Source organism: Pezoporus occidentalis, unplaced genomic scaffold, assembly GCF_034315485.1.
Source record: "Pezoporus occidentalis ecotype Australia unplaced genomic scaffold, CSIRO_AGI_Poc_V1 ctg75, whole genome shotgun sequence".
NCBI lineage: Eukaryota > Metazoa > Chordata > Aves > Psittaciformes > Psittacidae > Pezoporus > Pezoporus occidentalis.
Window position 1 is genome coordinate 1,065,892 of NW_026916104.1, and position 27,458 is coordinate 1,093,349.

Consider the following 27,458-nt stretch of genomic DNA (forward strand, 5'->3'; position numbering starts at 1 on the left):
GCTCCTGCCGGGCGCCGATTGGGCGGTGCTCTCACCGACGGCGAGTTTTGATTGGCTGAGGAAGGCCACCTGCTTTGGGCGGTCCGCTCCCGCTTCCCTCCTTTCCTCTCTCTGTCACATGAGTTGCGATTCCTGGAACTGCTTGCGTTTGCGTAGCGCTGCGGGGTCGTTCTGTGGGTGCGCGGCTGCGCTAGAAGCGTGGCGGCGGTGGGCCGGCTCGGCGGTAGGGGCCGGGCCGGCTCTTGCAGGCGGGCGGCGCCCCGCTATGGCCCTGTGTGCCGGTGGCGCGGTGGGGTGCGGGCGGCGGCGGGCGGCGTGACTCCGCCGGGGGGCGGCCGCGCTGCATGGGGGCGGGAGCCGGCCGCCATGGAGGGGGTGCTGTACAAGTGGACCAACTACCTGAGTGGTGAGTTGCTGCCGGTCCTCAGCCTCCGCGCGGAGCGGGCTTCCCCAGCGGCACGGTGCCCTCCTCTGCTTTGTGTGTGTATTGGCTGAGTGTGGATCAACACTGACCCCGCCGTGATGGGGACCAGTCCCGGCTCACCCAGCTGTGCTGTCACATTGTCACCGCCCAGCACTGGAGGAGGCGTTGGACCCGCTTGTGGGGGGTCCCTGGGGTGGTGGGTTGGGGTTCGGGGTTGTTCTGGATGCACTGGGTCATACTCGCCAGCGAACTTCCCCTGTGAAACTTTGACTGCTCTTATGGAGGCGCTGTGGGGATTTGGGGGAATCCTAGAGATGGGAGGAAAAGGTGTTGGCATTAAATTACACTTGGGAGGTTTGGGTGAAAATGCGTTGAAAACAAGAAAGAAAGAACAGGAGCTGGCGTCAGGCCCAGATTGTCGTTTTTGGGGAGTCCCCGTGCCATGGGAAGCTTGATTTTGTTAGCAGACTGGAAACAGCCGTACATGGCTAGGGTTTGTTCAGCGGAGGTGGTGGGGTTAGAAATGCTGTAGAGTCAGGGAGTGTCGGTGCCACCTGTATTCCTGTGGAACGGCCACCGCTGGATGCGTTGGAGTCGGGGGGGGGGCTGTAGTTTAGGCTTGTAAAACCTCTCTGTGGATTGTTGAAGCAGTTTGGGTACTTGATGGTCAAAGGAAAAAAAACGCGACCACCTTGACGTTGCCATGTGTTAAGTTCTGCGCGGTAGTGTGTGTATGAGGGATGCCTTCTTGCTGGAGTTTCTTCTTAGGCTGGAACAGCTGCACCTCTCCGGTTCGTTGCGAAAGTGTAAGAAATCGGGATTAAACCGAGAAAAAGCTGAAGCACAAGCAAGTGATGAATTCAAGTGGCAGGGGTATGGGGAGAGTGGTGCGTGAGGCTGGATTTATTGGTGTGCTGGAAGACTGCTGCAGCTTTTCCCCCCTAGGCAATAGGTGTTCTGAGAGGGGAATCAAAATTTGTCAGGTCTCAGTGAATAGACATGGATTTTTATTTATCTATTTTTTGCTTTTGAGTGATGGAGCATGTGGCTTGGCTTTTCCATTCGGTTTGCAGAACTCAGGCTATGTTAGGCAGGCTGGAACTAGATGATCTTAAGGACTTTTCCAACCCTTACTATTCTATGATTAGTCCTTTCCCCATATAAAAACATCTATGGTTACATTTATCTACAGTTCTGTGTGTTTTTCTTTGCACTGCTTAAATGCTGGTATGTATTTGGAACCCTTGCACTTGCTTTTGTGCCATGAGACCTGGGGAATGTTTGTCTGTGGGAACCAGTGCGTGTGTAGATGACTGACAGGCATTTGGCATTGTAGTATTTGTGCCCAAGTGAGTGTGTGGTAGGATCAGCTGGACTTGTCTTCTGATGATAAGATGAAGCCTAAGAATCAGAAGTATACCTGTTCCATCAATATTAATATTTTTTCTTTTGCTAGCCACTCTGATACACATTTTCAACCAAATGACACTTCATGAAGAAGGATGATGCTTTGCAAACCTCTCTCTAACTGAATGCAGATGGAAGGAATATCTTTTCTTAAGATATATGAGACTTGCATCTGCTAAAAACTAAATGAGGTTTTGTTCTCAACAGAGAGAAAGTCTGGTGGAGGATTGATGCATCTTTCTGATTGCTTTGCTGAAACTTGACTCTCATAGTAAGTGTGGTGGTCAAGGTCACTATGTGCCTTTTAGGTTGTAGAAGATGTCGTGTGTTTGAGAACAAGAAATTTGTTGCTCTGTAAGATAACTGTGCTTACATGTGCTTTCTTTTGGCATGAAATGAAGAATTCCTGCCCTGAAGCCATTAAGTTATAAATTTATGCAATGATGGAAAAAAAAAACCAACCCACATGCTGGAATGTGGCATTTATCATAGCAGTAGCAGAGAGCTGGGGAGTGAGAGACAGGAAAGCCTCCTTTCAGGGATTAAGGGAACTAAGAAGGTTCAACAGGTCATCCAGAACAGCATTTCTGCCAGTATTCTGCCCCTAGTATGCCTTTTGTCTTGATCAAGGTTAATCAGCCTGGTGCTGCATAGTGTAAACGATGTATGCAAAGGGTAGGGAAAATGTGTATCATCTTCGTATGTTGGTGTGTGCCTGTGCTAGTAATACAGTGCTGATACAAACATACACAGCAGGTGTCTTGCGCACTTTCCTCTTCATAACAAAGAACACACCTTTGTTTCACACAGAGAGGAGATAAGACGTTCATTGAAGATCAAGCTTCTGACTGTAGAAAATGAGAACTGCTTTCCCTTCTTGCTGTGAAAGAGGAACTGATATGAGTTTGTTGGTGATAGAGTCTTTTGGTTTTATAACATCGCCATCATGAGAGGTCAAGTCTACATTAACCTATTTCCCCCTGGCTCTTGGTCAGGGAGCTAGATCTGTGTTGTAAATTACATAGTTATTGACAGCGAGAGTATTTCAGAAGTAGGAAACAAGTTTGGCTTTTTGTGGGCAAAGAAAGCATAGCATGATTGCCAACAACTGAAAGATGGATTAGCTTGTCTTACTGCTCAAACAAGTTATCTTGTTTATAACAAATGCACTTGTTTGCTTTGTATAGATTAGGGTTAATTGAATTAAGGTTTTTCCTCTGGTGTTGGTCCTGAGCTCACATTGTGGTTTCTATATGCAGGGGTTCCAGTGCTGCCTCTGAAATCTCTTGAGTTCAGAGAAATGAGATTTTAGAGGTTTTTTCCCACTAACTCAGTGGCCACCAGATAGTGATTTCTCAATGTCCTCTTTTTAAGTGAAGTGTGCCAACTTTGGATCAGATATGCATGCATAGAGGTCTAGCCTCTAAAAATCCACTTGAGATCTTATGTTTGTTGTAAGTGTGTCCTGAGATTGCTCTCATCTGTGATGCCCCCCCAACACTGTTAAAAACTTACAGAAGGAAGGAACTTTGGAAGCAGAGTTACCATTGATGCAGAAAGTGTGATGGCACTTTTTCACTTGGGCAAGTATATGATGCTTCTGCAAACTTCAAATTACAAATCCTAAATATCCCCAGAGGTGGGTGACTTACATCCCGCAGGCACTGTTGACCTCAGCTGAGCCTGCAGTCAAAGCGTGCAAGCTGATCTTAAAAAATTCCAAGACTTCACCCTTTGCCAAAACTCTTTATCTAACGTTAGCATTGCACAGCAAAGGTTGTGGAGGCTAGGGATGGGCTTATCGCATGGATAAAGGGAGTATTACACATATTTCAGTTTTTTATTGTAGTAAGCAGTTGGGGCGATAAAAGTATTGCTCCATACCTTCCCTGTACCTCCTCAGTCTGTTGTGTTGCCACTGCCTGCGGTCCTGGCTGAACATAAGGCATTCTGGTGTGGACAGCAGCAGAGCCAGATCCTGGCTGCAGTGTTGTAGCAGGACTGATCTCAACCTAGGGGATGCTGCTGGCAGAACAAAGGAAGGAGAGAGAGTGGAGGTGAACTGCACATGAAGGCTGCTCTCTGCTGTTTGGAAGCTGTTTCCCACAGGACTCTGACTGAACTCAAGCTCCAATTCACATTCTTTGTTAAGCATACCTTCTGATTAATAAAACAAATTTGTCTACTCTTTGGAGATTGCCTTGTAAAAATCATCTGCAATTTTTATTTCTTACCAGGTTTGTAGAATGTGTAAGCTATTACTTACCCACAGGGAAACAGAGCATGGAGTTGGGGAATACCTTCCTTCAGTGGTGTGTGTGAGAGCTTGGCGCTTTCAAGTTAATTCCTCCCACACACTCTGCTGAAATTCAGTTCAGATATTCAGCTTAGGCACGCCTCACGTGGGATCACTGGCCACAGGCGGGATTGCCACTAACTCTGGAAGAGGTTGTATGTATCAGCTCTTGGCTTGGGGATCAAAGGCGGCTTCGTCATTAGAAAAAAAAATGCTGACTGCCTCCACTGACTTGCCTGGTATTCATTATGTGCTCTGTGAAATGGCTTTGATCATTTTTCTTCGCAAAGCTAAGATTTTCTTCGTATTTAAACATTCACTTCCTTAATTGTGCTGAGTAACACTATCTTATCTTTCCTCAAGGTATGACACATATGCAATCACTAGTGACACTGCATCGCACCAAATACCATAGTTAGCCCTCCCCATGTTCCTGTATGTGATCATCCACTCGTTTGTTGTGGTCTGAATTATTTTCAGTTTATTTGAAGATGTCCAGAGCCAGCACCAAGCAGTATATTTCAGCATTCACATAAAACTTTACATTACTCATGTTTCTAATGATCTGGAATTCCTTAAAAAACTTGGGGGTACAGCTCAAGAAAATGTGAAAAAGCATTAGGTTTTATAGCTTGAATTGGATGTACATGATACTGCTTATAATAGGTCTTTCTTTTGGGAGTTCAGCTAAAGAAATCTGACTTTTTAGGATGGGAAACACGTAAACTTTCAGTTGATACCACGCTCTGGAAATCAGGTCCTGTGTTCTCAGAGATGAAGGAAGTAATTGAAAACTTCATACTTGGATAAACATCTTGTTCAAAAAAGCTTTTGTTTATAATGTTTTTCCTTCTTTTTAGTCTCTGTGTATAGTCTAAGTTCTGGTGGTATAAAATTAGAAGTCTGGCTTTTGTGGAGGTAGACCTAAAGAGGTTTCTGTTTCCTTCCTGTTAATGGTCTGCCCAGTATTGTTGACTGTCCCTGCTTTCAGAGACCAGGTGTTGGTTTAGATGGATGACCAAGTCTCACCCAGTTCTGGCTACACTTTTCACCCCAGATGCTTTTGGCACTGGTTAGTTCCTTCTCTTTAGATTTTGCATAATTATGTTTGTGTGGTTTGACCTTCTTTCTCTTGTCTCTCTTTTCTTCCTCCCTGATCTTCCTCAAGCAATCTTGCTTTTGTCATACCTTTTTGGAATTTAATAATGTGCTTGCAGCAGAAAAGTTTAGTGAGGCTGCAGGAATGGAAATCAATGTCCCCTCTCTCCTCTCTTGGTGTTTGAGCAATGCTGCAGAGCCTACATGGTGCAGTGTTCCCTGCCAGGTATGCTGCAGTACCAGTGCCTCTGCATTCAGTCCTTCTGCACTGAAGTGTGTGCTCACAGGGAATGACTGGGTAGGATAGAAGTGAAAGGTGTGGCAGAATGATCATGAAGAAATACAACGATGTGGTATCTGTGTTTACATAAATTCATTGGCTGGCTGAGTCTGGCCTGATAATCACCCCAGGGGTCAGAGAGAGGAGCAGCTAGTTTGCTGGGGCTGGGAAGTGTAAACAGAGGATGGAAACTCCCAGGAGCAATGAATGACTTGAATGAACGTGTCTGAGCAGTGGCCTGGATTATTGAACTTTTGCCTCCATCGCTCATCACGATCCTGTCTCTGCCCTTCATCCTTTCGCTGTGCCCCTTCATTAATGCCTGACTGCTGATCCGTTGTGCTCTCTGTGCCTTGGCTGGTCACTGGTATAAAATCATTTACAAGCAAATCCCTCAGACAGCAGGATGCTTTTCCACTGCTGCTAGAACTGCCCTAACAGTTGTGATTGAAATGAGTAATTTTTATGGGATCCCTGCAAGAAAAATCATTTGAGGAGTGGATCACTGCGTTAAAGCTAGTTCCAGCTGTTGTTGCTCATGTCCCTCAAACAAGTGCTTTAAAAAGTGATACAATTAAGTACTACATCTGTTAAGTTCATTACCGTTAGGGGCTTTTAGTATTGATTCCTGCTGTTAATATGCACATAATCAGAGTTAAATTGCAATATGGGCATTTTTAGAAGCTGATCTCTAGGTGACAGATAATAGCTCAAGAGGAGAGACATGAATTGTCACACACTCTTGAATGCCTTTCTGCTGTCCCTCATGGATATAGACTGGTTTTTCATCCTGACAAATCGTTTTGCTAGAGAATTAAGACTGCAAAATGTTTTCTATTACCTGGGATTGTCCTTCCCAAAATACTGGGTAGCCTTAGGAGGCTGTATGGAGAAATCAGGCAGCAGTTTTCAGTGCAGATTGCTTATGTCAAGATAACCCTTTAACTGTATTACTTCTGTTCATTGTATGAGAAGGAAGAGGGAAAGTTTTCAAGCTTGGCCTGTGTAAGAAAACTCTTTGGCTGAATGCTTTTCCCTGCGAGAAACCTGGTGGTGACTGACAGCATGAAACGCATGGCCATGTGCACGGAACTTAGTCATGCAGTTAGTTGTTAAGAGCTGGATTGTAAGATTTAGCGTGGGTGCCCAATAGTTGGTGCTCTGGGATCTTGAAAATAAGCATTTCCTCAATTTGTGACATGGAGATTTCCATAGCTTTAATTCCCTAGGGAAATCCTTATGTGTTGGACATTGGTGCATTAAGACCAGCAGTGGGCCTTCTGGGCCAGTATGAAGCGTTTGTGTTGTATAGCTGAGGAGCTCTGTGCACAACTGAGGTTTTTTTCAGCACAGTCCATTAGCAGCTCAGTAGTCTTCTTTCTAAACTGGAAATAAGATATATTGACGTGATCCAATGTTTTGGCTGTTAGATGCATCCTGCAACTGGAAAATATGACTTTCCTTGTAACTGGAATGCAGGTGTTTTGTGTTCACAGTTGCACGAGGAGAAGGTGCTGTCTGCTGGCAAACAGCTGTTATGCAGACAACCAAGACCAGGCTGGGTTTTAGCAAAGGTGCAAACATGGCAGCATTCATAGACTTAAATCAGTACCGACAATTGGGAAAGGACATATATCGGGTTTGCTCTTGCTTTTTTCAAGACACCTGCACACTCTTGGTCCCATTTGAGCTGAGGTTTCAGCAGCTCTTGTCTAGCTTGATACAGCACTGAGCATAGCCAGTGGTTCTTCCACCTTTGGATGCTGGGAGATAAAGCGGTACATGATGGTACGGTGAACATACAGCACAGCTTACTTTGCCCAGGGTGGGATGAAAAGGTGGATATTGCTTATTCTTGCTGTGAGATGTCTCTGACTGTCAGAGCAGCCACTCTGGGACTCTGCTGTGATCCTGCACAGAAAAGCAGGGATCTGCCCCTGCTCTGCCATCTGCAGTTAAGTCTTAGGTCTTGCCTGTAATATTAGGAATATGGATGTGATGAAGGCGTTAATTTCTCCTTCCCATCAGGCAGATGTTGCCGTAACATGGAAATTTCAGAATTATGTCTTATCCACACTTAAAATCTGAATTAAGGTCAAAGAAGTCCAAGGACTATCTGTTGCATGAGTTTTTTTATATAGACTTATGTTGAAGCTCAAGAAATTAATAAACATAAAGTATTGTAGTATTATGGTTGATGAGAAAATGAAAATGAGCTGGCAGTGTGCACTCGCAGCCCAGAAAGCCAACCGTATCCTGGGCTGCATCAAAAGGAGCGTGACCAGCAGATCGAAGGAGGTGATCCTGCCCCTCTACTCTGCTCTTGTGAGACCTCACCTGGAGTATTGTGTGCAGTTCTGGTGTCCTCAACATAAAAAGGACATGGAGCTGTTGGAACAAGTCCAGAGAAGGGCCACAAGGATGATCAGGGGACTGGAGCACCTCCCGTATGAAGACAGGCTGAGAAAGTTGGGGCTGTTCAGCCTGGAGAAGAGAAGGCTGCATGGAGACCTCATAGCAGCCTTCCAGTATCTAAAGGGGGGCTATAGGGATGCTGAGGAAGGACTCTTCATTAGGGACTGTAGTGATAGGACAAGGGGTAATGGGTTAAAACTTAAACAGGGGAAGTTTAGATTGGGTATAAGGAAGAAATTCTTTCCTGTTAGGGTGGTGAGGCACTGGAATAGGTTGCCCAGGGAGGTTGTGAATGCTCCATGCCTGGCGGTGTTCAAGGCCAGGTTGGACAGAGACTTGGGTGACATGGTTTAGTGGGAGGTGTCCCTGCCCATGGCAGGGGGTTTGGAACTAGATGATCTTAAGGTCCTTTCCAACCCTAACTATTCTGTGATTCTATTACATAATTCTAGTGGAAAGCAAGCAATAATAAAATCCTGGGTGTCTGCTCTTTGTGTCTTTTAGAAATGCAACTGGAACTGGCATCTCTTAATTGCAGCTTGTTTTCCAGGCCACCAGTTTGACTTGTTGAGTATGCAGTTCTCCCAGATGGTTTGGCTTTGTGGATGTCTAATGTGATCTGCATGTCTTCAAATGTTTTTTTCTGTCTTCAGGCTTGGCACTTTTGAATGAATGCTGTCTGGAGCCTGAGTTGTGTAACATTTAGGTTTGAATTATGTCCAAAATTCAACTGTGTTATCAAGAAATGTCAAGTTTGCTCAGTGATGGTTGCATCCAGACTTCCTGGAAGTGTAGTGGTGGAAGTAGGCAGGTCTTTCAGGCTGTCGAAATTTCAGCAGAAATACTGAATCCTTAAGCAGATTGCTTAAATATCTGTTTCTGTAGTGGACAATATCAAATCTTCCAGGTACTGTAGGTACTAAAAGTTTCACACAGGAGTGCAGTATGTATTAGGACCTTAACCTGTATTGTGTGAAGTTGTCTGGAATCTCTTGATTTTATTCTATGGCTGATACCTTAAGCTGCTGCTAGCTTTTATTGTACTTTGCATTTTATTGTTTGGGTTTGTTTTTTTTTTTCATACCTGTCTTTCTCCAGCAACGTCAATTTTTACTATTAATGGCTCTGTGTCTCCAAAATGAGCTGTGGAAGTATGAGCTATATTTTGTCCTGTCTGTGCACCACCGCCATAAATGGACTTAGTGAATTCTTCTCCAAAGTTGTATCAGTGCTAGTACCAATAAGACCTTGGAAGGATCGGCTTTAATTTTCTGTATCGGGTGAGGTCCGAATGCTCAGTTCCAAAAATTGCAGTATTCTCAGGACAGTTTATGGGGAGAGAATAAAAATGAATAAACCCAACACTTGTGTCCATGGAAGCATCCAAGTGTCCTTTTGCTGCTTTGATTTTTGTTGTTGGTTATTGTTGTTTGGAGGTTTTTTTCTTCCTTCCCTTTTCTATATGCTTGCCAGTGTGAAGCTCCTGTAATTGAAGATTGTATCCCTGTTGCACTGCCTATGATTTGTCAGCCACACACTATTTTTAGCTGGTTGTTTAGGATAACCTTCCCATGGCTGCTGACTCAGTGAGTACGAGGTGGTTACTGCATCTTCTGACAGAAAGGACCTCGCTGGGATCTTCTTAATTTTTTAAATTGGTTTTCTTTTACAAAAATGTGTTTTTATTGCATTTATCAGAACAGTTCTGTTCTGAAAATGCTGTCGTAGTTAACAGTTGCCTATCATAGACTTTTTAATGCATATCTTAATAAAGAAGAGCTAGGTTTTGCAAAGGATGACAAGTAATTGCTGCTTCCCCCTCAAAAAAAAACAAACCAAAACGAAAAAAACAAACCCAAAAACCACTGCCAAAAAACCTAACCAAACAAAAACCTCAACAAAATATATTGACTCATAGTGTATTTTTAACCAGCCTCCAAAGTGATGGAGGCAGAGTGCCTTGTATGTTGGCTAATTGATTGCACAGCCTTTGATTGATGGGATGCAGTTTGGTTTAGCATCAGCTGCAATTGTAAGCTGTATGGCCGTGGCTGAAATGATTCATGTGCAGCAGCAGGATCTCCAGACTGAATTAGAGGCTTGTATTGACTGTGGCGCTGTGCATTAGTTAAAGGATTGGTTCTGTGCCATTGAGTGTCTGAAGCAATTAACTGCTTCTCTCTGCTGAACAATCACCTCCTTTTTTCTGTGAGTTCCTCTATATCAGTAGTGACTTTTAGGATAATTTCTTTATTTTGGTGGCAAGACAAATAAAAATCAGTCTTGTTTGGTTTTTGTTTGGGTTTTTTTTCAATTCTCATTCTTGTGATTGTTTTCCTCTACATACAAAATAAAGAAGTATTGAGAATACTTTAGGATTTATAATGTTTTTACATTCTTCTAGGAAATATGGGAAAGCTCTGGAAGGGTGTGGAAAAGGATTTAATTTGTTTTCCAGCCTCCCCTAAGGTTCAGCAATCTACAGACCACATTGGCCCAGCTACAGTGGTATTGCTTGTTTAAAAAATTAACCAAACAACAACCCAAAACCAAATTCCTACTATTAGCTTGTGGCTTTAGGGCTTTCAGACCTTAAACTGAGTTGGACTTGGCTTCAGCAGTAGCCTAAGGGGTCAGTCCCTAGGTGGTAAGGCGCAGTCATTCCTGTGGAGTGGAAGCTTCAGCCTCTCACTCCATTGATCCTGGCCAGGGAAACTTGTAGCTCAGTAATGAAAGCTGCTGTCCTCCAGTGATGTTGCTGTCACATTTCTTCTTAAGTTGATGAGCTTGTAGTTTTTAATTAGACATTTAATTGTGCTGTGTTTGTTTCTATCTTTTCATGATGCTGCAGTACTTCGAAAAGAAGAAAACAAAAGGGGTGATTTAGTTCTGAAGTTGGGCAGCAGGGTGGGCAAAAGTGTACCAGAACTATTGATTTTGGTCTAGTCTGGCATTTTGGTTGTTCTCTGGGGAAGTATCCAGAAGAGCATGTCATTAATTCAAGACTTTGTGTGGGCAGCATGGGCTGTTGAGAACTGTTTAATTGAAAGATGGTTTTCAGAAATCAATGCATCCACCTCTGTCCTCTCCTTCCCTTGATTTTAAGGAGTTTATTGCCCATTGTTTTTCAAGACAATGTGGCTAGCCCTTCTAACAAGGAAGGTAGACATGTAAGGCAATACAGCTGGGATGGCTTTCGGTAAGACAGAAGAGGTCGGTTGGGGAGTGATGGAAGGAATTGAGGGGTGGTGAACTGAAAAGGTAAGTTTGGAAGAGAGTATGTCAGTGCCACAAATGTTAGCAAAACTACTGAAAATGACATATGGCATCTCAGGAGCATACTGCTGTGGCCCAGCTGCCTGCAGAAAGGACATGTAGCTGCCAGCAAGCAGGGGTTGTGGTATACAGCAACCAGGCCTGTCCACAGATCTTTACTACTTCAGAGGATTTAATTTTCTGAGGGGAACTGAGAGGGGGCCTACTTGCAGTGAATCCCAAATGAGAGAGGTGGTGGAACTGCAGGGAGAGGAGTAACTGAGAAATGCAGTTTTGTTTTTCAGGCTGGCAGCCTAGATGGTTTCTTCTCTGTGGTGGCATCCTGTCCTATTATGACTCTCAAGAAGATGCCTGGAAGGGTTGTAAGGGAAGCATCCAAATGGCTGTTTGTGAAATCCAAGGTAACTAAGATACAGAAACACTCAGCTGCATGAAATTTTTCTAGTAATGTTGCACTCAAGATGAGATTTCAGGTCCCAAGAGCTATTTGGTATCTTGATTTCTTTGGTATGTATTTGTATTGGTACATATATTAATCTATGTACCGGTTTTTATAGTATTTAAAAAATGCTAGAGAGCTGCAAGCCTCTAATATAATGGGTATTCTACATGTGGGTCACTGTGTTTCATGAGTCACGGTGGAACATCATACAGCTTCGAGTGACTCTTCATATGAACAAAGCTGAAGCTAGAAATATGAATAATAAATAAATACTAGGTCTGCGCTCTCAGAGCATGTTTGCCACATGTTTGAAGTACAGTTAGGGGCTGGAAACCTCAAAGACAGGGTTGCCAGAGAGGATTCCGTTTCCATAAAGGCTCCCAGATTTTACTGTACTGATCACAAAACTGCCTTTCGTAGCCTTTTATCCCACAGCTGTACATGTGTGTGGCCTGTCTATTCCCCAACCCAGAAGTGATGTTATGAAATTGAAACGGGAAGTTTTGGGCTGTATGTTGCCTCTCCTTCATTACTGCTTGACCTGCCACTTAACATATCTGTTAAGATACTCAGTTGGGCTGGGAAGGGGTGAGGGACTGGTCTGAAATCTGTGTTGCTTCCAGTTCATCCTGCAGATAACACACGAATGGACCTGATCATCCCAGGGGAACAATACTTCTATCTGAAGGCAAGAAATGCAGTTGAAAGGCAAAAGTGGCTGGTTGCACTAGGAACTGCCAAAGCCTGTCTGACTGACAGCAGGACACAGAAGGAGAAAGGCAAGAATACCCTTTGTGATTGATGCGTACTAGTATTTGGAAACTGAAATGCCATCATGGCTAGGCTGTGAAGATTAATTTATCTACCTCTTTGCTTTCATCAACAATCTCACTTTCACCCCAGTGAAAAACCCGCTTGCTTACATGTATGGTGTTATTCATGAGTCACTGTGAGACCTCTGGGCTTAACCTTGTGTAACCTCAGCACAGTGACTATGTAGAAGATGGGAAAACATTGAATTATTAATATGTCAGTGATCCTGAGCAAATGCAGGGGCAGCAGATACTTCCTTTACCTGAGGTGAGAAGTCACTTCACCTCTTGGCCTTGTGTGCATCTTCCCCAGGCTTTGCATCTACCAGTTCAAACTGAGTCAGAGCTGAGCAGAAGATGATACTTAGAATCATATAATAGCATCATAGAATAGTTAGGGTTGGAAAGGACCTTAAGTTCCAACCCCCCTGCCATGGGCAGGGACATCTCCCATTAAACCATGTCAGCCAAGGTTCTGCCCAGCCTGGCCCTGAACACTGCCAGGGGTGGACTTGTAGGGTCCTGCACAAAGTGGAGACCTGATGTGCAGTGCTTAGAAGCAGGGCAAAGTTTACAGGTATAACTGACCTGCAGTAGCACGGGTGAAAAGGTACTGATGTATTTGCAGAACTAAATCATGTTAATATTGTTAACAAACAAACTTATTTTGTAATTCTGGAACTTCAATGTGAAAAAGTATTTCTGAAAAATCTCAGATTGACTGTTAGTCATATCTGGATTAATCTGCTCAGTTCTGCAGTCTCCAGTACAAGAAACATACGGACATACTGGACTGAATCCAACAAAGGGCCACTAAGATGATTAAGGAAATATCTGCTGGAAGAGCATAAAAAAGGTGGAGCCAGACTCTTAGTGAATGGATGAGGGGAAATGGGCATAAATTTAAACACGAGCAACTCCACTGAGACATAAGCAAAAATGTTTATATTGTGAGGATGAGGGAGCACTGAAACAGGTTGAACAGAGAGGTTGCTGAGTCTCCATCCTTGACAGTGTTCAAAGCCTGACTAGACGTGGCCCTGAGCAATGTGCTCTGGCTGACCCTGATCTGCAGGGAATAGGACTATCTGGTCTCTGTTGGATCCTTTCCAACCTCAACTATTTCAAGATTCAAATATATATATTAAATTAATCCCTTTATGTTGGACTGGATGTGTATTTTTCCTCCAGTGTTTTCTCCCAGAATCCTGATCTTTTAATTCACAGTGTAATTGTTTGCCCCTTAAACTACTCAGGATGAAATCCCTACTATCCTATTTTTTGTTTTCACTACTTAAAAGGCCTATTAAGGTCAAGTGTTGTGTACTTGCTTTTTCTATGTCCTAAGTCTAGGAGCATATCCTATTCACTCTTCTTATCTGTGATGGCAAATAATAAAACGGTATTTTATCTGTCAGGAGCATAATTTATGGCAAATCCCCCTCACCTTTTTGAGTTGATAGAAAATGTTTTGAAGTAAGGAAGCACTGACTGAATTAGATTGGATAATACTATTTCAGCAGCTGTCCAAAATCATATACTTCAGGATGAATGCAATAAATTTAATTCTTCTTTTGTTTCACTTTTTAGAGTTCACTGAAAACACAGAAGCCTTGAAGACCAAAATGTCTGAACTCAGACTGTACTGTAACCTCCTTGTTCAGCAGGTGCATAAAACAAAGGAAGCTAGCATTTCTGGCATATCAGAACCAGAGGTACAGCTCTAGTTTGGTATAGATCACATCTGTAAACTCTTGAGCATTGTGAACTCTTCTGGTTAGCCAATGTAGTATTCACTCACAGTTACTTAATATTGCACCCTGCTTGATTAGCCTTGTTTATGTTAAAGTTTCAAACTTTGCAAATCTTCCTGACCAAAGCAGCTTCATTTAAGTGCAATCTCCTAATGACAGTCATCTGCCCCTTGCTTTGAGAAAGATGTGAAGGAGGATGCACATCACTTGCTAGAAATGCTGGTGTGAAGTTCCAGGATGCCTCCCCCTGGAGAGATGCGTCCTCAGGTGCGGGACAGGCAGGCAAAACATCTGAAGGTTAATCATTTGTGTGTCCAAACCCTCTCTGTAAAGATATCTGATAAGCTGTTTATGGTGAATTAACAGGCAGTGCAGAAGCATGGTGTAGTTTGTGACTAAAAGTCATTGTTAGAACTTGCAGCTCACAGGTGTTTGACAATGAATAAGTAATGTGGTATTTATCCAGCTCATAGTTCATGCTTCTGGGGGAGACTTACTTTCCCTGATCTTGGTGGTATTTAATTGGAAAGATTTATTGCTAAAAGCATTTCAGCATCAAGAACTGCTGAATAACTGCATCAATAACTGATGAAGAGTATTGTGGCAATGTGATACTTCATTCTGCCCGGTTTTCAATTGCAGTAAATTTTTGTTCATGAGATTTTTGAAGTTACTGTCTGCAGAACATTCTGTATCTATTTGTTTACTTTTCATTTCTCATGTCAGTGGTGTCTTCTGGAATATCATTGTTGAATACATGAAGGCTTAGTATTTAATACACTTTTAACACCAGAGATAAGTAACCAAAAGGTATTGCTTTTAAAATGCAAGCATACTGAGTTTGTTGCAGTCAGAGACTGATAAGATTGGTAATGTTTTGGGGGGTATAGCTCCAGTAATACAGGATGACAGTTCTCTGAGACGCTGACACAATGCATTTTAATTCATGTTAAACAGAAATCATGACTGTAGCAGCTGTGGGCTTTGTAGATGTTAGTTGCTCCAAATCTATCTTCTGCAGTGAGTCTATTTATTCCAATTGGCTTCTTCCCACAGAATGAGATTGATATGGGAGCTCTGTTAAAATCAACCTGTGACACCTTCCTGAAGACTCTTGAAGAGTGTATGCAGATTGCAAATACTGCCTTCACTTCTGAGTTACTGCATCAGACCCCACCAGGATCCCCACATTTAGCAGTTCTCAGAACGAACAAGGTAATGGACAGTATCATCTTCTCTCAGCCTTGGGAGGGATGCTAAGGCTCTGTTTCATAAAGCAGCATTTGCAGACGTAGGGAATGTGGTTTTAACTGTATTAGAGCTAGTAATCCTCCACTGGATGTACCCAGCTATTTCTTGTGGTTTGCAAGTGAGGTAGGGCCATTTCTTAATAAGCAGTGACCAATCTTTTAACTTTTAATGACAGGGGGAAGTTAGTAAGCATTAACTTTCTGGGCCTGCTCCAGCTGCAGACAGTGGTGTTTCAAAATACCTTGGCTGTTTGGCAAGTTGGTCCACTGAAGGAGCTTACCGCAATTATTACTCTCCTAAGCTCCTGCAACATTGGATCTGTGGTAATACACCAATAGGAGCTGATAAGCTTATCTTTCAAGACAAGGGCACTTTCTTGAATCCTGGATCCACAACTTACATAGGCAAAACTGGATCATCTAGCAAACAGCAGATTAAGGTATATGTAGGAAGGTAGATGTGTCACCACATCTGAGAAATATTCTAATGGTGTAATAATGTAGCACCTCTTTTGTGTTTGTCTGTATACTGCCTCCTGGTCAGAGAATTGGGGAGCATATGCTTACTTTTTTGGCTTTTTTGCTGACTCCAATTTGTATTTAATAAAACATGAAGTTTGAGAAGCATGATACAGTTGTCTTGCTTTAAAGAATATTCTCCTTCCCCACTTATCTTACAGATAAAGCACTCTGTTTTGTCCGGTCACACCCCAATGGAAAGGTATAACAAAATTCTTTACTTTCAGTCTTTCTCTAATCTGTTTTTGTTAGTAGCTGTTACTTCCATATTTTTATTCTAGTATTGGATGCAGGCAGAATTGTATAGCTGAGCTGTGTACTTGAAAGCTGACACAACAAAAGGGAGCTGGTTCACCACATCTCTCCCTTAGCAGCCCTTTCCCCTTTGTTTTTCTCAGCCGTCTACTTGGTGACTTACTGGTTAGTCACCAGCCAGTTCTGTCCCACTTCAGTACTCTGTCCTACATCTCAGGTTCCACTCCATAACCTTATAAAATCATTGATAGAGAGCAGGCTGTGATTTGTGGAATAGATGGCAAGGGTATATATTTTAAAGTACCAATCAGGGGATGTCATTATGTTACAACATTATATATTACAACATTATATATTACAACACCTGCCTGTTATTTTTCTTTTTTTATAATCAATTGTGTTATTTTTTTATTATGTCTCTTTTCAATAAAGTTCACTGGAAATATATTCAAACTCAGCAAACTGAGGTTGAATCATTAATCCTACTTGCTGCAAAGAGCTGCCTGGTTCCTTTTATTATTTTAGACAAGTTCTTTTGCTCAGAGCAGCCTGTGACAGCCTATAATTTGTCTGCTGTTTTTCTCTTACTGTTTATGTGTTTTCACAGGAAGAGGCTTACCAAGCAATGTTTTATATACTAACCATTATTCTTTCCCTTTCTTCAGGCAGATGGAATTGAACCCCTGTGAAAATGGCTCTGTAAAAGTAGAAATAAACCATCAAGAGCAAACCCTTATTAAAAGTCTGGAATGTTTAAACCTGGAAACAAATGAAGGAAGTAAGGATGTTTCTATTGACAATCACATAGCAGAGGATTTGGCAGGTAAATACATGCATCAGCATTTATCCGGGATCATTAGTTTTTTAAATGTAAATGGAGGGAGGTGTAGGCTGCTTCAGAGTGTACTGATACCTTGCTTCCCAGGAGGGCGAATGTCAGTGTGCTTTAGTCTGATACGTGACCTTTGCAACTCTTCTCATAACCACAAAGCTGAAGCCGTTGTTCATAAGCTAATGTGGGACTGAATGGGGGAGGAAACTAAAAAGTCTTTCTGACAGGTGGAGGCTCCTCTAGATGCTGATTGACATGTGTAACAATACAGTCTGGCAGAGCTTGGGTTCTCCTTGCGCTGTAGACAGGCACATTATTCCCAGAGGCCCTCCACTAGGAATGCTAGCACCTCTGCTAGTACGGACAGCTACAGTGTCAAAAGGGGGACATTAAAGCTTTGTATGCCTTTCTGTGAGGGGTTGAGCTTGTAGTAGCTCTTGATTGCTATAACGGATCTTTACAGAAAATTAACCCTTTTTCTGCAACTAAGAGTTTACTAGAAAGGACCTTATTTTTTCTATTACCTTAGCAATAGCTTAGGTTTGTGTATGGCTTCAGTAACAGGCTGTTGAACTGCTTGAGTATAAAATTCCATCCAAAGTAGCTATATTGTTAGGGGCTGGTGAACTTAATTTTGGTAAGCCTATATAAGTAACACATTATTTCTGCTAGTCCTGTTGTATGGACTGTATCATTTGTGAACAGTAGCTTTCTCTGCCTGGCTGTTATTCCAAAACATATGTATGCAAGTCAGTGAATTAGCTGAAGTCTTTAAGCCCAAGCCCAAGTTAATGAACATGGTGATTTTTCTCTTAAATGGGTTTTCTCTTGATTTATTTCCCCTCCCCCTCCCCCCCCCCAATTTCTGTGGCTGATGTAGTATAGTAAGTCCCTGCAGAGTAATAATGCATGTGTCACCATTTAGTGTAACACCTCAAGAATACAGTGCTAAAGTAAGGAGATCAACCTAATTCAAGTCAGGTTGGTCGTATATAGTCTTCATTGGCACTTGAAAGTCTTCCTTTGCTGGAGAGACAGATTCCCTGAGAAATCTTGCATGCTAGTTTTACAGTCTGGCAGCAAGATGTGCTGTAGCTGTGGCTTGTGTGCTGCAGATGCTGCGAGTATATCATTTTTGCTTCTTGACTTGTTCTGTGTAGTTCTTCATGAGGTCAGAAATGCAAAGGATATATAAGACTTTGTCTTCCTTTGTAGATGCTCGTGCAGTGTTCTGTTCATTTGAAATGGATGTGCTAGACCGCAGTGTGGAAGGGACACTTGGATCTTTTTCTGAGAAACTTAAAGATACTCACACAAATCGGAGAGAACATAGCAGCCTTTGATATCATAGCAGTATCCATCTGAACAGCCAGGTTTTTTTAGTTATCAGAAGGAGCAAACAAGTCACTGTTACTCTTTTGCTTTTGAAAATGCACTGTGCCACTTTATCAGCACTGGGGAAGTTAGAACCATGTAAGAAGTAGTCTTTCTTTTGAAGAGATGGTCTGCTCCCTGCTGCACCCAATCACTTCTTCAATCCTCTTCTCTCATAAGGCTGTCCTTGCTTGAAGGTGTGTGGGCTCACCTCATTGGAGCCTGGTGCTTGGCCTGTCTCATTAAAAGAAACGGGAAGAGTACTGGTTGAAATGTGGTTTGAGGACCCAATGGACCTATGGTGAGAGTCATAGTGCTGGCAGGGAAAGCTTTTAAACTTGCATGATCCAGATATCCAAGTGCCTTCCATCAAATAGGAAGCATCTCGATGAATAGGAATAACCATATGGGTAGGTAGCTGTTTTCTATGTTTTTTTCTTCTGTTTCCTATAAATGTAAGGCATTAAAGAAGATGGAGAGAGCAAGATGCAGGCTGTAGAAAGCCCTGGTGCTCACAAGTTGCTGCAGTTGGAAATTAATTCTTTAAGTGGATTGACTCTCTGTGAGGAAGACAGAAATGACAATGATTCTCCTACCTTCTTCAGTGTCATGAGCAATAGGTAATACAAATTTCAGTTTAAAAGATTATTGAAACTTTGTTAAGCCTTTAATTGACTCACTTTTAAGACTCTTCTGTCTGTAAAGCTGTAGTTGCTGAGATTACTTAACAAGACTGCATACAGAACAGTAATTGAAGAAGATATCCTTTGTAGAATTAGCTGTGCAGAGTAGAGTAGAGTGGGAGGTTTTTTCCTTGTTTGTAATTACAAGCCTTGCACACCACTGAATGTGTATTTTCTGCAGTTATTTTCTTTAAGCGAGTGAAACAAAAGTCATGCTGGTTTTGTTTCACTAGATTTTATTTGGTTTTGCATATATCTATAAATTTTACCTCTATGAAAATGAAGTGGTCATGAAATGTAATTCTGCCTTTAGAAGCTGCACAAAATGAGTTAAGGTAACAGTCTTTTCTGCTTGCCATGGACACCAGGTTCAGTGATATTGAACTTCGGGAGGAGGAGGGCATTCCAACAGAAGAGTTTCTGGAGTCATGTTACGCAATTGTGCCTGTTCTTGGTAAGCAGCTACTTCTTTTCTCCTGACTACTTTTGACTGCTGTCAGCTGCAAGAAAAGGTGGAGCAGTTGGTTTGAAGAATTAATTTTTCTGCCAAACTGATATAGTAGAAACAGTTGCTATCAGCAGAAGCAATTTGACTGATAGCTGAAGATGTTTCTTACTCCTTCCCTTTATACAGGATCCACTCTCATTTAGTACAAACTCATGTATAGTCTGTCTGGAAATATCTGTCCGGAATAGATAGATTTCTTCCCCTCAAGAGCAGTGTGCATACCTTACACATCCAGTACAGCTGACAGCACACCATTAGATGAACTAGCAATATGATTTTTTGAAAGACTTCTATCTCCAGCTAGTGTATCCCCCTACCTGCTTGGTCCTTGCATCTAACAGTGGGTTGAGGTCCTGTGAGCATGCACGCTTTTGAAGGCTTCCAAAGTGTAGGTTGGTGTATTAAACGCTTGTATGAACATTGGTTCTACACCAAAGAAAAAACTTTGATTGTTCATTTATCGATTTTATCGATATTCTCTTGCCATGTAGAAGGATTAAGACAGTAAATGAAATTAATTGTTACTAAGACATGAAGACATGAGGGCTGGAAAAAGGCACAATTTTAAAATATGGACTTTTTTTCTTTTCTAGACAAGTTGGGGCCAACTGTTTTTGCTCCTGTTAAAATGGATTTTGTAGGTAACATCAAGGTAAAAGCTTACTTCTAGCACTGATTTTTTTTTTTTTTTTTTATTAACAAAGTATCTTTTTTAGGGACTAAAGCTTAAGAATCTTTGTTGTAGGAGTCAATACTGGAAGGCTGTTTAATATTTGATAATGCTACCATCTGTCAGATCAGAATGCTGAAATGCCCCTAATTCTGTTCTCACAGTATATGTGGTCTTTGATAAATCCAGTTGTTGTGCATAAGCTTATAAAACACTTGATTGACTGCCATATAAAAATTCTGTTACACCTAAGGAATATGACTTGATTCTTAGCTCGATAGGTTGTAAGTCATGATGAGGTGGTAGCAATATTGACTTTAGACTCTAAAACAAACTGGCAGGGGCGGGACGAAACCCTTTCCTCAACCAAGGGGGAGGAAGTTAGTGCATTAAGAAACAGCTCCTCAGCAGCCCCAGTTCTTGTTCTGGAAGTCTTCCAGCTCCAAGTCTGAAAAAGTTTGAAGTGCTGCTTGTGAGAGAAGATGTACTCATAGCAAGACTTCATAGCTTTTCTTTAAAGGGGAAAAAAGAAAGGCAAAACATATCTTCTGAGTGGATGATAAGGAGCATCACATGCATTCAGGTTTGTTTGGTGCAAAGACACGTATTTGCTTATCTCACTGAAGGTAGTCAATGAAAGACAGAAAATAGCAAGAGAGAAGAATGCTATTTAAAAACCTAAAACCTTGAATATTTATTGTCAACTGATAGGAAGCTACTCCTTTAATGTATAAGAAGAATCTGTTTATCTGCCCCGGCACTGGAATAGGTTGCCCAGGGAGGTTGTGAATGCTCCATCCCTGGAAGTGTTCAAGGCCAGGTTGGATGAGGCCTTGGGTGATATGATTTAGCGTAAGGTATCCCTGCCCATGGCAGGGGGGTTGGAGCTAGATGATCTTAAGGTCCTTTCCAACCCTAACGATTCTATGATTCTATATATTTTCTCTCTTGTTTTTGTGAAGAGTTGTGTATAACAAACTTGGGAATAAATTAAAAAAGCTTAAGCATGCTGATGACTGCTAAGTGTAATCAAGAATTTGCAGCTTAGCAGTTGTCAGAAGGTAGTCTTGCTTGTAGTTGAAGCATGGGGCAAATAAGACTTGCTTGGAGAGCAGCTTGAGTTAACTCCTATCCACCAGTGTGCGGGGTGTCATGTGAATCCAAAGCATTTTGTCACACAGGTTCCATGTAAATCTTTGACTGAGGTGGGTTTTTTTGGTGGCACTACCCAGATGGCTAGCCAGATGTGTTTGGGGTGGTGCTCTGGGAAGGCATGTCCAGCATGGCAGGGCAGTCGTGCTGTGGGGAGTGTGTGACATGGTTGGGTATCTGTGGTATGCTTTTGAAGGGAAGAGTTCTGGTAAATAGGTGGTATTTATAGGGCAGGCCACTCTTTTGTCTTAAAAACCTAAAGCTTTGGCTCTTGGTTTGTTGTTTTTTTTTCCCCAGAAAATAAACCAGAAATTTATAACCAACAAAGAAGAATTTGATACTCTTCAGAAGATAGTGCTGCATGAAGTGAATGCAGGTGTAGCACAAGTTAGAAACTCTGCGACGGAGGCTCTTCTGTGGCTGAAAAGGTAAGTCTTGTATCTGCTCACCCTATGAACTGCTGAGGTGCTATGAGGGACCTTTCACCAGTGCAGGCTTATGTATGTGGAGCAAATCAGGTACTTTCCACAGGCTTCATTAATCCAAATTGGCTAGTTTCAAGATTAATATGTCATCTGTGGTTGTATCACTGCAGTTTTGCCAAAAGGCCTGCAAAAGCGATGCTAGGCAACTGTTTTTCCCATAAAAGTGAAGTTACAGTGAGTGACTGATCTTTCTGGGCCAGAACATCAAGCAGGCGATTTCAGGCTGTGGCAGAAATGTTTTAGCAAAGTGTTTTTCCTTGGGCAGGGAGAGAAGCTGGAGGTTGTGGCTCCATTTTTTTTAAATCCAGATTGAAAATAACACCTTAATTCTGAGTTTTATTGCACTTCTGAGTTGTATTGTGACTTTAGGGGCTTTGTTATACTTTGGGTTACTTTGTTATAAACACGGTTTCTTTCTATTTCATGGGTTCATCCTGACAGAGGCTTAAAGTTCTTGAAAGGGTTTTTGACAGAAGTGAAGAATGGGGAAAAGAATATCCAAACAGCTCTGAGTAAGTGCCAGTTGCTTTGTTCTTTGTGTGCTTCTGATTTTACATACTTGGCTGCTTTCCTACTCATTTAGAACCTGTTTTCTTTTCTGCAGTGACTAATGATGCAAGTAATCTCCAAGACATAACTTTTTTTGAAAACCACAGTTTTGAAAATGGCCACCTTCAAGTGGATTACTAGATAACTTGTCAATGTTGATTTAATAGCAGATAAAGATTTCCTTAACTGCCATACTTTTGACAAGGGAAAAAAGTACTCATTCTGTTTTCTCCATGAGTTTGCAGCAGGAGTGCTCTGGAATTTATAGCTACTGTTGTGTTATGTTTTTAGTTCCTTGTGAGATTGGCATTGCTCTTTGAAATCACCTCTTTGCCAGCAGGGTTGTGTACTGCCTATATCAATTAGAAGGGAACTTGTAACAGAAGTGAAGGAATTTTTTCCAAGTACACAGTTTCTGACACTTTCCGAATTAGGCTTTGCCCACAGCAAGTATAAAACAAAATACAAACCTGCCTTAGACTTGATGTGGTTATCCCTGAGTAAGCAGGAAAATGCATTGGTGATTTTTCAAGGTGAACAGCTCAGGGAAAGTGTGATACAATATCAGATACTTAAAAATTCAACTGAAGCACAAGAATATGAAATTACAACAGTAACAAACTAAGACTGGGAAAATATGGCTCAGAGATGTTTGGATTTGTATATAGGAAGTTTGTATGTGAAAGTGAAGGTGCCTAGGAGCATAACAACGGTCTTCATCAAAGGCTACACTCTGGGCGTTCACAAGAGAGATCCTGAGGGTTATTGCAGTAAAGGCCTGGTGCTTTCTTTTCTACTGGTCCTCAAAACTGGACCTTCAGATGTGAAGATGGAGTTCTTGGTTAACACCTGAGCTGGCTAACCATCAGCTTGCAGGATTGTTTAACCCCATATAATATGTTCTCAGCTTTGCACTGGACTGAGTTCTAGACAGTAGAAGAAGTGTTATTTATGAAACGCAGGTAGTCAAATGAAAAATTACATTTGCCTTCCTGTCTGTTAGAACACTTACTTGCTGAGCATGTGTTGAAGGAGATTTGACAGCAGAGCTGAGACCCCAGTGCAAAAATCCTGTATCTGTCATCAAGGTTCAGTTATAACTGTGGTGCTCAGAAACAGACATTATTTGCATCCAGTGACAAGAATGTATCACGTAATAGTAATTTCTAAGCTCTAAGTTCTCTTTGTGATGCAAACTTAAAACTGCCATACATTTATCTCTTGATTTATTTATTTCTTATTTACTTTTCCTTTAAGACAATGCTTATGGAAAGACATTACGGCAGCACCATGGTTGGGTTGTCCGCGGGGTCTTTGCAGTAAGTATTTATCTTGCTTGCTGATGAAGGTGGGGGTCTTGTTCGTGCGATCTTATGTTGTATGTAATTAATAACCTATGTTAAATTTCTAAGCATTACAATTCATAGATGCCTTTGTCCAACCTAATTGTCACGGTTATCACTATGTTTAGTATTGGGATTTCAGGGTGGAACCTGCTTTCTGGTGCCAAACCAGATCATGCTTGCATGTACACTTTGTTCATTATGTGTTTTTCAGCACAGACTTGCAGGGCTATTAAATTAAGAAATTAGAGTTTGAGGTTGCTTTTTTTGAGGATTGATCTGTCTTTGGATGTGATCATTCAAGACGGTTTAGTGCAGAATGTGTCAAGAGTTGTAGTAGAATATATCGGCTAGAGGAAATGGTTTATTTTTTGTCCAGTCTGGCAGCTCCCCCTTGTGTTTATCACTGGAAATTATCACTCAAACTGCAAAAGGAGAAAGGAAAGCTTCATCCAGGCAATCATAACAGGGACTTCAGCTGGGAGAAACAGAAATGTTGGGGAGAGCTTTCTGAAGAGCATTTTGAGAATGGGGCTTTAGTGCAGTAGTGCGTGACACTGGGTTGGGAGTTCCCTGAACAAACTGTACTTTATTTGGGGTTTGTATTTAGTGTATGTTATTTATCAATACAAAATATGATATACAGAGGCTCCCTAAAAATCAGGCCTCCCTAAAAATCAGGCCTCCCTGAAGGTGATTTGGACTGGGGATCTATGCAGGGATAATAAAAACAGTAAAATAAAAAGATGTTAGCCTTCCTACCAGTAAAAATCCTTAACATATGCATGTACACATAAATACATTAAAGCTATACAATCTAAGTGCAATGAGGGATGTCTTGGAAGTTTTTCTTGGCTTTAGTTAGGTTTCTTTTCCTGTCCTGTTTTGCAAATCTGATGGCTTTGTTTCCTCTCCAGTTAGCTTTAAGGGCAGCTCCAACTTACGAAGACTTTGTGGCAGCCCTGTCTGTAGAGGATTGTGATCCTCAGGAAGAAACATTTTACAAAGGAATGCAGAGGGACCTCAACATTTACTTACCAGCCATGGAAAAGCAGCTAAATATCTTGGACACTCTCTATGAAGTACATGGTTTGGAGTCAGATGAGGTGGTATGACTACAGCAAGACCACATCTTAAAACTTCAGGGACTGTGTCTGTTAACAAAGATTTCTTTCATTTGATTTATTTTTGGACCTCATTTCTGTTTTTTGTATCTTTTCACGTGGGAAGGATGTTGTGAGTGTTTTGGGGGAAGGGTGTGTGTGATTTTTACTTTTTTGTTACACTTTGACTGTGTTTAAAGGCAGAGGTACTGTTTCTTTTTGGGTCATAACTGTGTCCATGATGAATGGTTTTGATTGTTTCTCTCCTGCCTGTGTGCTTCCTTTTCACCTCATCAAATTAACAGAGCAGAATTTGGCCTTTGCTCCCTTAGAGGAGATCTTTGTGTGCAGTGGAGTATTGGGATGTCAACACGGTGCCCAGGCAGGCACTGCTGGCTCTGGCTTTCCCATGGTCTGTGCTCACTCCCTGTGACTGTGTAGGACAGGGTTAGAGAGTTATAGTTAGCACAGTAGTAGAAGGGCACCTAAATGCCAGCCTATAAGGTATGTGGTGAGTTTGTCCCTTAATTCGGGTTGCAGCTTTTTAATGGAGCACCTCCTCGGTTGGGGGATCTTCATCACAGGCGTTTGTGGCTGGTGGTCTGAGCTTCCCCAGGAGCCAGCCTTTGAAACTACGTGTCATGTTCCCTGACCAGCTCCCAGTATGTGTTATGGTCTCCCTGTCAGCTCCTGCCAGTGGTCCACAAGAAATTTGCTGGCCCAGACAGGGAAAGCCCAGCTAATTTCAACAGTGCTTCACACAAGCAATTGAAGATCATGTCCATCATTCTGGTTTATTAAAGTTTTGGTGGGTTTTTCTATTTTGCGTTTAGGGTTTTCTTAAATTCACACAAAACCAAAGTATTTGCTTTTAAATTTAATACAGCTGGTAGTTTAAGAGGCAGATTTCATTAAAATCCTTCCTAAACTGCCGTTATGGGCAGTGACTTCATGAAAGTGGATATGAAATGCGTAAAGTGTAGGGGAAGCTAGAATTTGTCATGGAGCTGTTACACTGTTATTGGACCAATTACAAATCTAAAAACCTGAAATGACATACAAGTGACTGGAAATTAAGAAGGTAAGATTTGCCCTTTTTCCCATTTTGCTGATGCAGATGAAAATGTGCTCCTTAATACTGCTGCTATTAAAAACAAAAAGGGAGTTTTTTTACCTAGTGATATGGAATGGACAAAATTCCTAGTTGTGTTGATGACTAGAAGGTTGCCTGTGAATTACTGACTGCCCATTCAAAGCATAAGCAGGTCTTTCAGTGGTGATGTAGGGCTTCACATGGCTTTGTGCAAACAGTTGAGTTTAGCTCATACGCAGGAGAAAAGGCTGTGCTAATAAGGTACTTGTAATTAGTAAATCTTCATAAATATAGAAGTCAGTGTCCCCATACAGGAGAAGTACTGGCTTTTCTAGGCTAAAAACCATGTTGTCAGTAAAATGAATGTACTTGCAGACCTGCTGCTCTGCATTGCTTTGTGATGGGAGCCTGTCTGCACATTGAATACTTGATCCTTTTTAAAGAGCCTAGCATTGTGAGCTTTAAGGAAAGCATGTGATGCTTGAAGAAAAGACCAAATCTCACACTTGCTGTATAAAGCAAGATGCCAGGGCTTTAATTAGGCATTTGAACAGTGCAATTTCCTTGTTCCTATCATCTTCTCTGAGTTGTGCCTATCTGTAGTTCCTACGTACTCCAAGAGGATCAGAAGGATGTAGGGTTTTTAGTCTTTTGGATTTTCTTAATTTAAGTAGTATATATTTATGTCTGAGTACAAAGTTAAATTGACCAAAGCTCCATTCAATTATTTCACTTCTTGCAGTGCTAAAAATGAGGTAGAAGTTCAGCTACCTGCTGCTTCTAAGCATGAATGCAAAGAAACTACTCGTGAAGCAGAACAACTAACTCTCCACCCAGCATGGTTTCCTCAAGGTTTTCAGCTGTTATGTGGAAAGCTTTGCTGTAATAGTTCTTAGCTGCATGCTTTGGAAAGGTAATGGAGACCATAATTCCACAAAATATTGGCTGGAAGAGATCTCTCTTCTCTAGAAATTAACTGTCAGATCATGACGAAAATTGAGTTCCCTTTTTGCTCTAAGCTTTTCCAGTAGCAGGGAAGTTAACTATCAGGAGAACCACTGGTTTGTTAGTAGTGCATTATACCCAGTATTTGATGCAAAGAGTAAGGAGGCTTTATTTCATAGACAGAGAACTTTACAGCTTCATTGTTTCATTAGCTTCAGCAATTACTAACTCCTACCCTTCTTCTTTCTTCTAACAAACAGAGTGGTCCACACTGTGTACCCTCTGACCAGTATGGCACCCTGCCTCAGAGCAGGCTTCCTTGTCTTGCTCTTCTGTGTAAAGTTGGTCTTTCTGAACTCTGGAATTGGTACTTGAGAATGTTTTTAGGAGACCGTGGCTTCAGGAGGCTCCTGTGTGTTTGTTGTTAATGGGGGCCTTCTCTTGTGGAGATGGAATTGAGCAAGGTCTCCTTGCCTTCAAAATTTACACTTCA

At 41.8% G+C, this 27,458-nt stretch overlaps 1 protein-coding gene across 1 annotated transcript; it reads left to right on the plus strand.

Moving 5' to 3' along the window:
* The first annotated feature begins 152 nt into the window (after nucleotides 1–152).
* PLEKHA8 (pleckstrin homology domain containing A8) lies at nucleotides 153–25,244 on the plus strand. Its single transcript, XM_062602089.1, has 14 exons — nucleotides 153–406; nucleotides 11,481–11,597; nucleotides 12,262–12,417; nucleotides 14,041–14,165; nucleotides 15,261–15,419; nucleotides 16,135–16,175; nucleotides 16,894–17,051; nucleotides 18,895–19,054; nucleotides 19,486–19,571; nucleotides 20,219–20,277; nucleotides 21,745–21,875; nucleotides 22,374–22,444; nucleotides 23,739–23,800; nucleotides 24,742–25,244. Exons 1-14 carry the CDS (start codon nucleotides 367–369, stop codon nucleotides 24,937–24,939), a joined length of 1,563 nt encoding a protein of 520 aa, XP_062458073.1. The 5' UTR covers nucleotides 153–366; the 3' UTR covers nucleotides 24,940–25,244.
* The last annotated feature ends 2,214 nt before the right edge of the window (nucleotides 25,245–27,458 follow it).